This window comes from Cynocephalus volans, chromosome X, assembly GCF_027409185.1.
Source record: "Cynocephalus volans isolate mCynVol1 chromosome X, mCynVol1.pri, whole genome shotgun sequence".
Taxonomy (NCBI): Eukaryota; Metazoa; Chordata; class Mammalia; order Dermoptera; family Cynocephalidae; genus Cynocephalus; species Cynocephalus volans.
The window spans coordinates 114,576,688-114,594,052 of NC_084478.1; the positions used below are offsets into that span (position 1 = coordinate 114,576,688).

At 46.8% G+C, this 17,365-nt stretch overlaps 3 protein-coding genes across 3 annotated transcripts; 2 read left to right on the forward strand and 1 right to left on the reverse strand.

Moving 5' to 3' along the window:
- Positions 1 to 3,380: 3,380 nt before the first annotated feature.
- Positions 3,381 to 3,812, reverse strand: LOC134368297 (histone H2B-like). The gene has a single exon (XM_063084848.1). The coding sequence runs from the start codon at positions 3,810 to 3,812 to the stop codon at positions 3,381 to 3,383; it is 432 nt and encodes a 143-aa protein (XP_062940918.1).
- A 5,416-nt stretch (positions 3,813 to 9,228) lies between these two features.
- On the forward strand, positions 9,229 to 9,688 carry LOC134368298 (histone H2A-Bbd type 2/3-like). Its single transcript, XM_063084850.1, has 2 exons — positions 9,229 to 9,273; positions 9,392 to 9,688. Exons 1-2 carry the CDS (start codon positions 9,229 to 9,231, stop codon positions 9,686 to 9,688), a joined length of 342 nt encoding a protein of 113 aa, XP_062940920.1.
- Positions 9,689 to 13,533: 3,845 nt separating this feature from the next.
- Positions 13,534 to 14,645, forward strand: LOC134368299 (thymosin beta-15A). The gene is made up of 2 exons (XM_063084851.1): positions 13,534 to 13,633; positions 14,608 to 14,645. The coding sequence occupies exons 1-2, from the start codon at positions 13,534 to 13,536 to the stop codon at positions 14,643 to 14,645; spliced, it is 138 nt and encodes a 45-aa protein (XP_062940921.1).
- Positions 14,646 to 17,365: the final 2,720 nt, after the last annotated feature.

Consider the following 17,365-nt stretch of genomic DNA (forward strand, 5'->3'; position numbering starts at 1 on the left):
CTGCCTGAAGCAATTGCCCAGTAGAGTCACTCAGTCCCTTACACTGACATGCTGCTTACACGCTTCCCTGCCTGCCTGTAACTTCTATGCCATAATCCTAGGAGAGCATGCTGGAGACCCATACAGCGTGGTTAATCCATCCTCCAGTATTTGAAGTCAGCTGTTGTTTTCCTGCCCCCATACGTCCAAGTCTTCTCCAGCTGACCTTTTCAGAGCATTTGGACCCAAGTTACACAGATGGGGACCCATAACGGTTGCACTTTAGATGGACGGACACAACTTTAGCCATTATCGGGTCCCTGGATCCCGATTCTGTCATCCAGCCCATTTGCTCTCCTTTCAGTTTGCCATTTGCAGCTTGATAAAGATGCTGTACGTCCACGACAGACTCAGTAACGTGTGCATTAGCACACTAATCCAGCTCAAGATTAGGCCCATTTCAGATGCCTAAAGGAAAGCATGTCAGGTGAGCTGGGGATGGGACGAAAACTCCCAGTTTTTAGTTGCACCTGGTAACCGTCATTTTTTTCTTAAAGGATTGATTCCTCCCAGGGCAGTGTAAATGATAAACTGAGTGGGAGCAAGTGAGAGGTATGTGGTGGGAGGGGAAGTCACATAGTTTCTAAGTGAACGCTCCTACAGAAATAAGACGGGAAGAACGATTGCTCACTGGAAGTAGTTTTGCCCTGCATTTCTCAAGTAAATCACATGGGCCTAATCTTGTAGTGAGTGACTAGGTTCACTTGTCTTTCCAAGCAGAGGGAGGTTTTTTTCCCAAGCATCCGGGATTGAGGTTTCAGAGCCCTGAATCCATTTATTATTTGCAAAACCAACCATCCGAAGGTCTTCTTGTAGCAGTTACATTTACGGGAAAAAAGAAAAGCCTGGAGTTAAGTGGATTTTCTTATGCATGTCTACATCTTTTGAAAATACCTGGTCCATGCTTTGACACCTGTATCCTGTCAGTGTACATAGGCCGACATGTCCTTAATTGCAAAGAGCAGAAAATGGCAAAAAGCTGGAAAGCCATAATATATATGCTGCAAGTTAATCCAAAGACAAAAATCAGCCAAATCGTATGTCACGACGACTTCATCTTTGCAAAGGGTCAAAAACCTCATTTAGTGTCATCACTTAAAATTCTCAAGAAACTGCACAGGCAAGTGAGTTTTAGGAATGCCCTAGAATGTAACCATCGCATATTCACACCTGAGAAAAATATCTTGCCCTTCGTCTCTCAAATGCATAGGAATATGTTTGAACCTTGCCTTGGGAAGTTTCAACCGGTATGATCTCGGGCAAGTGACAATCTATTGTGGTTCAGTTTCTTCATCCATAGAAATGGAGATGATAACACTGTTTCCTTCAAGGGGATGTGGTGAAAAGTAGTTGAGGTACTCCCCGTCGAGTGCTTAGCACAATGCTGGCACAGTCGCCAAGCACGCCATGTCCGAGGTCACCAAGGCCAAGCTCAGGTTCCCCATGAGCACCTGAGCTGCCTCCCGCCCCCGAGCATCGCCCCCGAAGGCTGTTTTCAGAGCCACCCCAGTCGGCCCGTAAATCCTGGAGCCCTCCGAAGGTGTGCCCGTGGCAGTTTGAGGGCAGGGGTCAGGGGGCGTGCTGCCAATGTGTATTAGTCTTCCTTTTTTTATTTCTTTCTTCCTTATAGTTAAAGTGTACGACACGATGGCTCTGGCTCGTACGCATATACATAGTGAAGAGATTACTACAGTCAAACAAATGACCATCTTCATCACCTTCTACCCTTGTATGCTAAGAGAATCTAAAATCTACTGTCTTGGTAAAGTTTCAGAATCAAACACAACATTATTAACAATAGTCGTCCTGCTGTACTTTGGATTTCCAGACGTATTCATTGGCCCAATTCCTGATTTGTACCCCTTGACCTCCTTGTTCCCATTTGCTCCTCTCCCTGCAGTGGGTAGTTTTCTGGCAGGTGGCAGGTGGCTTGCTGCTGGCTTCCCAGCATTCTTTACTGTGAACTACATTGTCAACACTAATATAACTGTCCTTCATTGTTTTTATTATACATAACGCTCGAGTTTGTATATCATATAATTGGATCGATTTCTGTAATTTATATGTGCACAAGTGTATGGAAGTCCTGTGATTGAATTAAATTACCACAGAATCTTTTGATTTTAAAACATTGCCACATAATCGATTCCCTTTTCCTCTGTTAGGAGTTTTCATTGAAAAGTAAATTTGAAAGCATTTAGAAAAAGTTTTTTTTTACACAGGAGCTCTAATATGTAGTCACCAGTTCTAAAATGTGCTCTCCTTTTCAGCATCTAAGAGTTTTGAATAGATTTATTTTACACTTTACACAGGTTGCATATTTTAAAATATCCCCTATCGGTTAGTTTTCACGATGAAAACCTGGGCTTTTCCACTTTTTGTTCCAGATTCATTGAGGGTTTTAAATAAGGACTGGATGTAGGGGATGGGCAGCCAGGTCCCTTGACGTCCAGGAGCGCTAGTCACCAGTTCGTAGTAACTAGCTGCTAGGAACTAGTTGCTAGTTACTAGTAAAGTAGTGACTTCAGTTTCTAGAAAGCCTAGGAATAAGTACTGTTGTGGAACTCTTGGATTTAATTTTTTCTATGCTGTGTTTTGTTTCCTCACGTGTGTTTCTAATGGGCTAAGTAATAAAGTTAATGCGGAAAAAAAGGTTGACTGGAGTGTTATCGTCCTGTTAATACTCTATTCCGCATATAGATGCTTAGGATGTGTTATTTATTTTAAAGTTTTAATAATATATTTTATTTAATCCAACATAGCAAAATTATAATTTCTATATGTAATGAATATCAACAGTTTGTCAATTACGTAAGCGCTGACTCTTCCCTTCAGTTGGTTTTCTCTGCAAACCGCACCAGGAGGTGCCACATTTTCGTCCATCAACTACTGAAGAAAGTAGTCATGCGTTCTGTTCCCTTCTAGTCCTCAAACCCAGTCGTCCCTTGTCCCACAGACATTTCATCTGTGTCAGTCCCATTTTGTTCCCTGTCTACAATTCCCAACGTCATTTTGGTGCTTTGCTGATGTTTCTACTTGATTTCTGAATTTCCAAACGGAAACCACAAACACCCATAGCGCAGTCATCATTTCCTAATCGTGTTGATTTCTTAAAATCACTTTTCCTTAGAGGATATGTAGGAGATCAGTACTCACGGAAAACTCTAGAAAATTATTTTAGGCCACACAGAACAAAAAGCAACAGAAGAACAGAAAATTTACTCGGATTTTGAGGAAGCCACAAATAGCACGATAAATTAAGTGGTTACAGGTCTTTCGGGTCATCTGAGGCGGCTCTGAAAAGAGCCTTTGGGGGGCCGTGCCCGGGGGCAGGAGGCGGCTCATGTGCTCATGGTGAACCTGAGCACAGCCCTGGTGCCCTCGGTCACGGCATGCTTGCGGAGCTCCCCGGTCAGCAGCAGGTGCACGGCGGCCTGGATGTCCTGTGAGGTGAGGGTGCAGCGCTGGTTGTAACGGGCCAGGCGGCCGGCCTCTTCGGCGAGGCGCTCGAAGAGGTCGCTAATGCACGAGTCCATGACGTTCACGGCCTGCTGGGACAGGCTGAGGCCGTCGTGGACCAGCTTCAGAACCCTGGGGAAATAGGTGGCGAAACTGTCCTCGCCGCGGCGGCCGCGGCGGCAGCGGGTGTGACGGCGGCTGCGGCGGCGATGGCGCCTGGGCTTCTTCTGTTTCAGGGCCGTCGGAGCGCCCTTCTCAGGCGCCTGGGTGCTGACACCTTCCTCCGGAGACGGGGCAGAGGCAGGCTCCGCCATCCCTCAGGCAACCCCCAAGAGCTAGGAGGCACCGACGATGGCGCTGCTGCCAGGCGGGGAGCCCTTTTTATAGTCGCTGCCTTGCCTCACGTCATGCGTGACCTCGACTTCTGACTGGGTGTCAGGGCACACAGGGAGCGCGTGAGTGAGCCTAGCGGAGTGCGCTGGGACTGCACGGTCCTCCTGCTGGCGGTCCCTCCACCAATCACAGTGAGCGTCTGGAGCCCTGCAAGCTGCCTGTCTGGTCCCATACAGAAATTCACAGCAAGAGAACCCACACAGGAAGGCTGTGACACGGCCAGCAGAGGGCTCCTGGACGTGGAGATGTGTCGGTCCACCTCCCGCCTCCGGTTCTGATCGAAACCCTCAATGAATCAGGATAACGGAGTAAAAAACTACCGTTTGTAAAGAGTGAAATCAAACACAACTGGGGTATTTAGACCTACATAAGAAAATTCAGCATTTACCAGGTTTGTAGTCACACTCCTAATGATACTTAGATCCGAAAAAGTACCCTACATTCTAGCATTGCTGAATACATAGAACAGCCCTTGATTGAAAGAGAAAAAAGGTATTGGTCTAATTTTGCAGTAAGTCACCCAAAAGGTAAGAGACAGTCAAGAAATAGTTTAAAATCACGTGCTTTTCAAAAATCGGACAGTTCGAGAAAATTTATTCCTTAAATGTATTTGTGGAAAAATGAACCCCAAATACGGAACCAGTACAGAATGAAGAAGAATTAGAGAAATGGAGGTCATCAAGGAACTTGTCACAGAAAGAAAGAAAGAAAAGAAAGAAAGAAAGAAAGAAAGAAAGAAAGAAAGAAAGAAAGAAAGAAAGAAAGAAAGAAAGAAAGAAAGAAAGAAAGAAAGAAAGGACAATAAACAACCATACAGTACAATTCACAGTAAATGAGCCCTCAGGCAAAGAATCACACCCATTCCATCAGGAGCTGCTTCCACCTCAACTCCAAGGCTGAAGAGTCCAGGAAAATTTTGATTGGCTCTCTTGGGAAACCCGGTTCCATGGTGAGCCGGTGGCTATGACTCCGTGGCTACAGGTTCCTCATTGCCTGACTGAGAACAGACTGGGGCTTGAGCTGCTCTGATTGGACCTTCCATCATCCCTATTATGCATAAATGCAAGTCATGAAGGTTTGTGCTTTCTAAACCCAAAGATTATAGACTGGAGAGGAACATAACTGGATAAAACTGAACGAGTTAAAATAGTAACTTCAGTTTCTAGAAAGCCTAGGGATAGGTATTGCTTCTTGAAATTTTCTCCTTAGTTATTTCTGTGATCGGTTGGGTCCTCCTTTGTGTTTCTGTATGTACTCCATAATACTGAGAATGCCAAAAACGTTTGATGCAGGATGTTTGTCCTGCTCCTACTATGTTCCCCATATGGATGCTTACAGTTCGTTATTTATTCTCCATGAGTTTGAGGATTCCAGCACCGGCCAGAAATTTTAAAAAAAACAAATGTATATATAAATATAAACATATATATATATATATGTATATGTATATATTTGTATGTACACACATATATATTCATTTTTACATGTATACAGACACATATGTATATGTGTATGTGTATATGTGTGTTTGTGTGTGTGTGTATAAATACTATGTGTGTGTGTGTGTGTGTGTGTGTGTGTGTGTGACTGTGGATATATATTTGAGGACTGAAACACAGGAGAGAAATAACTGAGTCAAAAATGTCAAGAAACAATATCTAATCCACCTTCTTTAGAAACTGAAGTTACTAGTTTAATTCATTCAGATTTTACCAATTCTGTTCATTGCCAGGCAATATAATGTGTGTGGAAATATATATACATTTTTTTTTTTTTAGAAAGGTAAAACATCATGTTTTGCGTCTATGTGCAATGGGGATGATGGGAGGGACCTGTTGGATGAGGTGTCCCAGGCTGAACCAATTAGAAGCCTCCTGAAATGTTTGGACTTGCAGTTGAGGGGAATTGTGTCATTAAATAGGTCTGAGTCCTTGACTGCTGTTTGTTGTTTTGTTTGAATGGTTTTATGCTTTTAATCATGTTGATTTACAGATATTATATTAGTTTCTAAAGCTGTCGTAAATAAATTCGAGAGTCTCGGTGACTTAAAAAATATATATTTATCATCTCACAGTTCTGGATGCCAAATAGCCCCTCTTCATAAGCACACCAGTCATATTGGGTTAGGACCGACCCTCACGACTTCACTTTAAACACAGTTACCTCTATAGAGACTATCTCCAAAATAGGGTCACCTCCTGAAGTACTGGGGGGTCACAAGGTCAACACAAGAATTTTGAGAGGGTACAATTCAATAAAGAATATTAAGCTTTCTGCCCCTCCAAAAAATTAATGTACTTCCATGAAAAATACATTCACACCTTCCCTACAGCCCCCAAATCTTAACCCATTGCAGTTCAACTTTAAGTCCAAAATCTCATCTACAAATCTTATATATCTGCTACGGGTGAGACTCCAGTTGTGACTGATGCTGAGGCAGAATTTATCCTTATCCCTGAACCTGCGAAAACAGACAGCAAATTACCAGTTTCCAAAAACAGTAGCGGGACAGGCATAGAATAGACATTACCATTCCAAATGTGAGAAATCAGAAGAAAACTAGAGTTTATGGGCCCTAAGCAGGTTTGCACCATAGTAGGGCTAATTCCATTAGATTTAAGGGATTGAAAACAGTCCTCTTTAATCATTGCTCTGCCCTCTGGACCCTCTGGGATAGCAGCATGAAACTCTCAGCCCTGGGCAGTGGGGACCTCTTCCCCAGCCTGTTTTGTTACAGAAGAGGTGGCACTAGCCATCTAGAATGGAGAAAGCGGCCTCCATCTATGGGATCAAGGAGATGATGGCCTCATCCCCCAGACCTGTGTCCCTGTTCTCAACAAGACTCTGTCTGGATTCTCCTCTTGCCATTGCTGTTTTCTCAGAGTCCTGCTGGAAGAGTGGAATCACCATAGCTTTACTGATGTCTTCCTTGGTTTCCCAGGGTCTGAAAAGTACGTGCAAGTCTGCAGCCACAGGCCGACTGGAAAACAACTTTACATCCACGTAAATACTGTCATCTTGCCCCATAACCACAGTTCAACAGATCACATAACTGTGGGAAAGGAGGGAACCCCAATAAATGCTTACCAAGGAAAAACTGTGTCCTTTTACATTCTTTTACAGCCCATGTGGTTTTAGGTCCCAACATGGCTTTGGTCCTGCTCACTCTAGCGATATTAATGAAATTTGAGAAAGAGAGAAGAAAAGTGGGGTTTGAGGTTCAAGATCCTAAGTGGAATCAAGTGCATCTGATTACTCACTTCAGGAGGGGCGTGAGGAAAAAGGGCACTTACTGAGTGAACATCTAGGATCCAGTGGTGTGGTTTACTACGTAGACAAGCTACGGGAAGTGCCTTTACTGCTTAAATAACACATTACGAGTACCAACGTAGCTAGAAAAAATATTAAGAAGAGAAAATAACCCACCAATTTTTTTTTTAATGGTGGAATAAGCGTTAAGTCAGGTCTTTGCTGAAGAAAGCTGTCATAGCTATATCATATTGCAAAAATAGACTTGAAGTCAACGGAGATTCCTTGAGGATAAAGATAGTCCCCCTGGGATAAAATGTTCAATTCATGTGGGAGGTATTATAAATTTAAGATGACCTATACTGGGTAGGGTAGCTTCAAACTATTTAAGTCAACACTTGACTGAATGACAATAAGGAGTAGCGAAGGTCACCACCAAATATAGACATTTGCAGCCACCTGTAAGCAAGTGGCCGAAACGTAACAAGGACTTAGAAATAAAACACCTACCAAGCTTGCTTGACGAAATGGAGTAATGCGATAATATGAACCCGGAAATTAGAGAATGTGTTTTATCCACCTGATGTATATTTATGCACATAGAACATGTACTCGGCCATCAAGCAAGATTCCAGAAGTATCAAATACATATCACATTCTCTGACTACAGTACATTTAAGAATCAATGACAAACCATGTTGTCAAAACCAAATGTTTGGGATGACACAAATCACTCTAAAGAAATAATGGGCCAAAGGACAAATCATTACAGGGACTGAAAAATATTTATTGATGCGTGAGAATAAAATTTGTGGGGCATGCGTGAGTGCTACTGAGAGAGGATTTTATGGCCCACGTGCTGATTAAAAAGATTAAAAAGAAGGAAGCCTTGATCAGGCATTTTACGGAAGACCAAGCACAAACGATCACAAAGAACAACAAGAAGCACGATTGAAGAGGTGCCACCTCGCTCAAGTCTCCTGGAAAATGCCTACTACAACCACAGTGACATACTATTTCACACCGTCGGAGCAGTGAGAATTAAAAAGGTCAGACCGCATCAAATGTTGGTGACTAGTGGGGACTCACACTCTGGTATTAGGAGGACAAATTGGTCTGACCATCTTGGAGAGCAATCTGGCAATACTAATTAATGCGCAGGATGCACACACTGCTGACAGCAGCAGTTCCATTGCTGGGTACACTACCTAGTGGCCTGAACACAAGGAGACGTGTGTGGGAACATTCTTAGCAGCCCTGTGGTCTGGGTGGGGCCTCTGGAAGATCTGCAGGGACCGAAGAGACAGCTAATGGACCCTGAAGCACTGACCTGGAAGAGGGAGGGATAGCACTAGATGTAGTCTCTCGAAAATGGAAACAGGTGTTCAAACAAAGATTCCTACATGAACGTTCAGAGGTGCCCTATTCTCAATAGCCAAAAGGGGGAAACAACCCAAATGCCCATCAATGGACAAATAGATAAACTAAATGTCGTCCATCCATACCATGGATTATTATTCAGCTGTGAAAAGGAAGGAAGCAAGTACCGATTCACGCTACCACGTAGATGTACCATGAGGAAAACATTACACTATGTGAAAGCCGCCAGACACAGAAGGCCATGCGTTGAGTTCCATGGGAGGGAGAGCTCCACATGGGGGAAACCTCTGTCGACAGAAAGCAGATAAGTGGTTGCCAAGAGCTATTTATTGGGAGCGTGTGTATGTGTGTGCTCGGGGGTGGGGGGACGACGAGCATGGGGAGTGAGTGCTTAACGGGTACAGGGGTTTCTTGGCGGGGTGGTGAAAATGCTTTGGAAGCAGACGGTTGTGATTGTTCCACGACATCACGAATGTACTTGACACCATGTCGTACCCGTCCCCCACCCCTCTTTCTTTATCTTGCCTGCGATGCTCGGGTCCTACAGAAGGCGAGCGCTGCCACAGAGGGAGGGCCCAGGGGCGAGAGCGTGCGGGTGCCTTGCACCTGCCCTGGCCGGCCGTTTGTAGGCCCAGGCCCGCTCCCTCGGGGTCAACTGGAGGGCAGTGACGTCACCAGTGTGCGCGGCCACGAGCCTGTTCCGGACCAATGAGGGGCCGGGTCGCGGTAGCTAGGTTACGGAGTACGGGCCAAGTACCGACATCTTGAGAGGCATCCAGTCGAGCCAGACCTCGCAGATTGATCGGTCGTCTCCAAGGCCCGGCATGCCGAGCAGGAGGACGAGCCGTCCACGGTCGTCCGGTCTCAATAGGTGCCGTGCCGCCGCTCTCGCGCCCACCGAGCCGAGCTGACATTCTCCGTGAGCCACCCGGAGCGCCTCCTGCGGGAGGGCCACTACGCCCAGTGCCCGAGTTCGTGTGCGCCGGTCTTTCTAGGTGCCATCGTCGAGTACGTGACGGCCAAGGTCTTGGAGCTGGCGAGCGACGAGGCCCGGAGGAGCAGCAGGAGATGCATCACCTTGGAGCTGTTGGACGTGGCCGTGCACAGCAACGCGCTGCTCAGTGGCTTCTTCGTGACTACAACCATCTCCCAGGTGGCCCCAGCCTAGCTGTGGACGCCTGGCACCCAGGGGGCCTCACCAGCCCACCGATCCTCCGTCTACTCCTGCTAGCCCGGCGCCAGCCCCTTCCGTCACAGCCAGCCGGGACAGCCCTGGCCTGTCTTGTGCCTTCGGCGCCTTGTGTCATTAAAGTGTTTGAAAGTACCCACAGGCTTGCTCTATAAATTTTGTGTCAGAGTGGGGTGTGAGACACCCAATGTTGGACGGACGGGCAGGGAGTGGCGAGGGTCAGGGAACAGGGAGGGCACAGGGGAGCAGACTCTCGTGGTGACAATGGGGGTTGGTGTCCCCGTGTGGGAGGTGCTGTCTGGGGCGGGGGCACAGGAGGCTCCCACGTGGACCCTGAGCTAGTCACCAGAACGATGGTGTTCGTTGGGGTGGAGCTCAAGGCCAAGACTGAGGTGTCCTGGTAGGATGAATGTCAAAAGGGGTTATGTTATGGAGGGGGACGGAGCCTCAGGTGGCATGGGAGCTCAAGTCAAGGGCTCAAGTGGGGCAGGGACGTTGACTGCCAGAGAGAGGAGTGATTGATGGGTGGGAACAATGCAGAAATCCCCAAAGGCGGAACTGGGGTCACAGGGGGTCAAGAGTTTAGTTTTGGCCTTGTTCAGAGGGAGAGGCTGGGAGACGCCCTTAGCTACCGGGATACGCAAGCTGTAGCCTAGCAACAGCGCGGTCAGGCCAGGCCCCGCCTCAGATGCCGCTCTCTGCGTATCACCAGGGCGACAGGACCGTGGCAGGTGTCCCGGGGCTGCGCCCAGGAGTGGCTGTCTATGTGGCCTGTTGCCAGCTGGCGGTAGCACGCTTCCAGCAGGCGCTCTTCCACCGGCCATGGAGGAGCTGGCCCTCACTCAGGCTGTCCGCCTCTTCCTGCGACAGGAGAGTGATGCTTGCCAGGGCCTGGTCATGGAGGTGTACCTTGATGTGATTTTTCTAAGAGTTTTTAAGTGTCAGCCCTTAGATCTGTCATCCATTTTGAATGAATTTTTATACATGGTGTGAGATAGAAGTCCAAGTTCACTCTTTTGCATGTGGATATCCAGTTGTCACAGCACCATTTGTGACAGGGATTATTCTTTTCCCCCACTGAATGGTCTTGGAACCTGTACTGAAAATCGACTATACACAGATATCAGGGTTAATTTCTGACTCTAAATCACGCATTTATTATGTTACTTTAATCTACGGACATGTCTACATCGAGGGTCACTTGTGGGCCAAACAAAGTGCTAGGGATTGGAGATATAAAGACGGATAGCCTTAGTAGATTCTCCTGTGGTTATTATCAACTGACTGTTCTCTTGTTCAGTGGCTGAGAAAGTTGAAAATGTGGCTTTGGCCCAGGAGAGCCTCATTGTCGTAGAGACGTCCAGCTGTGGGAGTGAATGACTCTGAACCACCCACGCTCACCTCCTCCATGACCCGGGCAAGGATTAGAACAGGCAGCGCTGAGCAACGCTTCCATACCACTGTTTGGTCATCATGGCCTACTTAGGGTCCGATGGTTATAAACAGTTGTGCGAGCTTGACTACAGCTCATCTGGCTTGGATCTCAGAGTTCCAGACCTTCAAAGGTAACTGGGCAAAATGTGCCTGCTTCTGGTAGAGGCCCCTATTATCTTGGAGGAGTGAGTGTACTCGGGATGAAAGGAATAAGGACCCTCGGGCCTAAAGCAGTGGGAGAGGCAAGGAATGTGAGCCCGCGGTCCCTGAGCCAATCAGAGAGGGCCGTGATGGGGTCTGGGAAGGTGAGGTCGGCTAGGACATCATGAAGCCCCTGTTCCTGGGGTGAGGTCCTAAGTAGAGGGAAGACATGGGGGAACGGGCCTGCAAGGCTAAAGCGGAGGTAGGGGCTGGGAAATGAGGCCCGGTGTAAGAACCCAAATGCCCCAAGGGATCACACCCTGATCACATAAGTCCTTCTCGGCCACACCCCATCATGGCGCTGGTTGCCCTTTCCTTCCGTATTCTCCTTCCTACCGGCGCGAATCGTACACCAATCGGCTCACCCCCCAAGCCCCATGCGGTATGCTAAGTAGGGACTGTATCTTAAGCCAATCAGCTTTCCCTAAAAACCCTATGTATATGTTTGTGTGCCGCCTAATAAACGAGCCCTCTCCGGTGGATCATCAACTGGTGTCGACTGGTCCTTTCACCCGGACACCTCGGCCAAGGATAGGGGTGGGGGCGGGGGCGGGCGGGGCCTGCTCCGGGCCTTGTAAGTGCGGGTTTCTGCGCGGGAACGCACACCACGAAGGCAGTGAGCAGCTCTCTCCACCCCAGGGGCATCCTTCAGGCGTCTTCAAGCCCTCAGGTGAGGTGGTGCGGTCCCGCTGGGGCCAGAGGACGATGGGGACGGGAGCACGCAGGGACTCTGTGGTGGGGCTGTCGCGCCTTCGGGAGCCCTAGGGGCCCGGATTGGGGTTGGCTTTTCCCGTCAGCGCCGCGGGGCGAGACTCGTGCCTTTGTCTGCCCTCGGCGTGCCTCCTGTGCGAGATGCCGAGCCCTCCCGGGGGTCGGGCCCTGGAAGGCCCGAGGGGCGGACCCCCAAAGCGGCCGGCCGGTCCGCGGAAGAAGTGCAGGTCGGAGGCTTCGAGGACGAAGCGGAGTTGAGGGCTCGCCCGGAATGGGCCCTCTGGGCCTGGCCCCTCGCTCCCTCCCCTCCCGTGGCCCTTCGGCCGGGCGCCCGACCAGGATGACAGTTATTTTCCAATGAAAGCAAGATGCTCCTGTCAAAGTGGCCTGTGCGCCCGGCCCTGTTATTTGTTTGTCCCGGTTTCCCCAGCTTTGAGGTTGGCTTCTGAGCGCTTGGCACGGGAGGGTCATAGGGTAAGGTCAACTGAATGGAGGGGACGTGTTTGAAACTACTGGCCGCTTGGGGGCGTCTCTGTTCTACTCTGGTCGCTAGACGTGTCTCGCCCCACCAGGGTGGGAACAGACATGAGCAGGAGAGCTCCGCCTTCCGGTTTCTGGGGTCTCTTATTCTTTGTTCTGGACAAACCTAGAATGTTCAGAGGCCGCCGCAAGGCATTTCATCAGGTCCACAGCAAGACTCTTCTGAGCCTTGTCTCCTTGCCTCGCCCTTGACAGAGAAAACGTGGTGAAATAAGACTCTGTGTATTTAGCGTATCCCATTCTGCTGAAGTCGTGAGTCTGATCCTAATTAGCTGCCCCTTCTTACAGTGTTTACAAACCGCTGCCACAAGGGGCTAGTATAAGACGAGTAACCAGTTACGACCGGATTAAATCCTCTCCCCTCTCTTATTGCAGCACCTTAATCTACTGTTTGGGGGCATTTAAAATGGAAAGAAATTAGTACAACTTTGGCCACCCCTTTTTGTGTGCTGCTCCCCATCCTCCAAGAAAAATGCCGTCGCCACCCCCCCCCCACCCCCCGGTAATTGAACAGACAGCGAAGATTCTTAGATAGTGCTGTCATCTATTAGAAAATCATTGACTGGTTGAACCAAGTTTTTATTATATTCTTCGACCCCTAATTGTTCCTGTGCTTCTCTTACCTCCATTGTACCTTTGCTGTGATTTTAAAAGAGTCGGACATGTTGGCTCCGGGTTTCTAGAGCGTCTTGGTTTCTAGTGTATCCTGATCTAAGGGCATTTTCTGCTTATCAGAATAGGGGTATTGAAGTGAATTTCAAAGTAATGAAAATAGAATTCTTCTAAGATGCGCTGGTGTTTCCCTGTGGAAGATCAGTAGGTAAAATATACATGACTATTACGTTTGAACATTTATGACTGTTACTACTTTGTCTGACGATAGTTCTGCCAGGGAAGTTTCTTAAAAGAAATTGTTTTCGGTCTTTCTTTTAGTCAAGATGAGTGATAAGCCAGACTTGTCGGAGGTGGAGAAGTTTGACAAGTCAAAACTGAAGAAAACTCATACCGAGGAAAAAAATACTCTTCCCTCAAAGGAAAGTAAGTCATGGAGGGTTTCTAGCTGAGACAGACAATGGTGAAAGTTGGTATCTTCCGTGAATAAACCTATCTTCTAGTAATTTTTACTATCGAGGAAGTAATTATTAGAGTACCATTTTATTTTATGCAGCCATGACAACTATCAAAGAGTTGTCTCCTTCTTTGGATTATATAAATGGTTCGCACATGATAGGCCCTAGTAGTAATGGGGAAGTAAAAACCACTTCCCTTTTGGAGAATTACTAAAACACACATTGAAACCAATCTTAAACATTGGACTTAGCACTAGAAAAACCTTACTTCTGTCTACTTTTAGTTATTTGGCATTTTTCTGCATCTAGAAATTTGAGTCCATTATCTCATGCCTAAAGAACCATGCCAGCTCTGCGGTCTGGGCCTTCTCCAATCTGGTGACAAGATAGGGATGCAGAACGAGTTTCGATCTTGGGTGCACTTGAGGCTCCCAGACTTAAGGGATCAGTTTTGCCCTCCAGAGTAACAGACAGCTGGAGAAACTCCAAGCATATTCACAACAGCTGAGGGGCATTTTCTGTCATGTGTGCGTTATTTGAGAGTTCCGAAATTAGTGAAAATTATCTCAAAGTGTATAACTTCCAAATGGTATCGTCAGAGATAAACGTGAGCAAAATGCTTCACTTCCTCCTCGGTCTCAAATAATCTATCGAAAAACTGTCAACAACACAAATCTGCCTCTCGAATGAAAGCAAAAACCAAAAAAACTGCAATTGAAGTAGATTCTAATGAATGTTCGAGTGGTAAACATGCACACACGTGCACACATGCACCCCGCTGTGAGCATTTGTGGTTAGTGCCTTAGCATTCTCAATTAAAAGCATGTATGGCAGCCTTCCATCACTTATCCTAAAGCTGTTTTGTAAGAAACTGAATTAAATCTTAGGAAAATACTCTTAGTGATATATATTTTTTTTGTTTCGTTTTGTTTTTCCCCTCAGCGATCCAGCAGGAGAAACAGTGTGCTCAGACATCGTAAAACGGGATCTCCTCCCAAGAGGAAATTTCAACATTGCCCGAGAGCCTTGGTTTTATGCTTGTTTTTTGCAAACCGTTGTGTTTGTAGCGATTTTAGGCATCTTCTGCTGTCCTCTCATTTCTATTCCCTGGCTAAAAGGTCAGGTGGAACCAAAGTTTCCTGAAGTGTGCTTTCAAACTTGCCGTTGGTGTGTAAATTCCAGATGGCAGATGTTGCGAATAATCTCACCAGTGTTGACCCTTGTGTGTGTAGCCCTTTCACCCCCAGCAGGATAAGCCAGGTTTAACCTTCTGCAATGGGTGCCTCCATTGCTTCATTATCTTCATGAAGTTGCATGCTTCTGCAACTTCTCACAGTTTGTTTTTATTTCCAATGTAGTAATGAAATAATAAATACAGTCATTATCTGGCGGCTCTCGACTTCTTTTCTTCTAAGGAAGGAAAAGTACACAAGGGTACCCTTTTTCGCCAAACAAAACGGTTGAAGGAAAACCTCTTCAGCAGTGGACTAAGCCCCTTATCTCAGAGTGAAGAAAGACAAACACAGGGTCTGAAGTGACCCACTCAAGCTGAATAAGAACTGAAATTCAAGCTGGGCTGTCTTGCCTTCTGGAAAGTGTTTTCCGACTGAATGGGAGGGGGCACCTAAGCTTGGGGTTGGATGGAAAGGGCGCGGGAGGCACTTGTTAACACGCACTGTACTGAGCACATCACATCTTCAGTTGAGCGTCAACTCAGATATCTGATGCCCACTGATGACCTGTAACACTGAACCTCTGATCTGGTTCTTCTACTGAACAGAATTTACTGTCTCCTGAAGCAAGCATTTTTGGTTTCATGGTGAGCATAAGTGCTGTGGACCGTATGGTGTTCCCCCACCCCCACCACACCAAATTCATATTTTGACGGCCTACGCCTCAATGCGTCTGTACCTGGAGATAGACTTTTTAGGAAGTCATTAAGGTTAAATGAGGCTACAAGGGCTGGGCCCCTCTGTGATCTATTACTATAGGTATCTTCCCACCATAAGGGATTATACCGTCCATACCTATTTGCAACCTCAACTATTATCTTACCTCCCTCTTTCTAGGGGCTCACATCCTTAAATACTCACTGGGGTTACAGAAAGTGGAAGGTGTTTTCTCTGCTCTAGCACAAATTTCCACAAGCAAAACAGTAGGTGGGTCAACTAAGGTAAAGTGTGGTTGAGGTGACACAATCTCAGAGCTTAGGGTAACCAGAAGATTTGAGCCCTGGAGGTCACCATGTTGGTCATCACTACCTTACCACCTGCCTGAAGCAATTGCCCAATAGAGTCACTCAGTCCCTTACACTGACATGCTGCTTACACGCTTCCCTGCCTGCCTGTAACTTCTATGCCATAATCCTAGGAGAGCATGCTGGAGACCCATACAGCGAGGTTAATCCATCCTCCAGTATTTGAAGTCAGCTGTTGTTTTCCTGCCCCCATACGTCCAAGTCTTCTCCAGCTGACCTTTTCAGAGCATTTGGACCCAAGTTACACAGATGGGGACCCATAACGGTTGCACTTTAGATGGACGGACACAAGTTTAGCCATTATCAGGTCCCTGGATCCCGATTCTGTCATCCAGCCCATTTGCTCTCCTTTCAGTTTGCCATTTGCAGCTTGATAAAGATGCTGTACGTCCACGACAGACTCAGTAACGTGTGCATTAGCACACTAATCCAGCTCAAGATTAGGCCCATTTCAGATGCCTAAAGGAAAGCATGTCAGGTGAGCTGGGTATGGGACGAAAACTCCCAGTTTTTAGTTGCACCTGGTAACCATCATTTTTTTTTAAAGGATTGATTCCTCCCAGGGCAGTGTAAATGATAAACTGAGTGGGAGCAAGTGAGAGGTATGTGGTGGGAGGGGAAGTCACATAGTTTCTAAGTGAACGCTCCTACAGAAATAAGACGGGAAGAACGATTGCTCACTGGAAGTAGTTTTGCCCTGCGTTTCTCAAGTAAATCACATGGGCCTACTGTTGTAGTGAGTGACTAGGTTCACTTGTCTTTCCAAGCAGAGGGAGGTTTTTTTCCCAAGCATCCGGGATTGAGGTTTCAGAGCCCTGAATCCATTTATTATTTGCAAAACCAACCATCCGAAGGTCTTCTTGTAGCAGTTACATTTACGGGAAAAAAGAAAAGCCTGGAGTTAAGTGGATTTTCTTATGCATGTCTACATCTTTTGAAAATACCTGGTCCATGCTTTGACACCTGTATCCTGTCAGTGTACATAGGCCGACATGTCCTTAATTGCAAAGAACAGAAAATGGCAAAAAGCTGGAAAGCCATAATATATATGCTGCAAGTTAATCCAAAGACAAAAATCAGCCAAATCGTATGTCACGACGACTTCATCTTTGCAAAGGGTCAAAAACCTCATTTAGTGTCATCACTTAAAATTCTCAAGAAACTGCACAGGCAAGTGAGTTTTAGGAATGCCCTAGAATGTAACCATCGCATATTCACACCTGAGAAAAATATCTTGCCCTTCGTCTCTCAAATGCATAGGAATATGTTTGATCCTTGCCTTGGGAAGTTTCAACCGGTATGATCTCGGGCAAGTGACAATCTATTGTGGTTCAGTTTCTTCATCCATAGAAATGGAGATGATAACACTGTTTCCTTCAAGGGGATGTGGTGAAAAGTAGTTGAGGTACTCCCCGTCGAGTGCTTAGCACAATGCTGGCACAG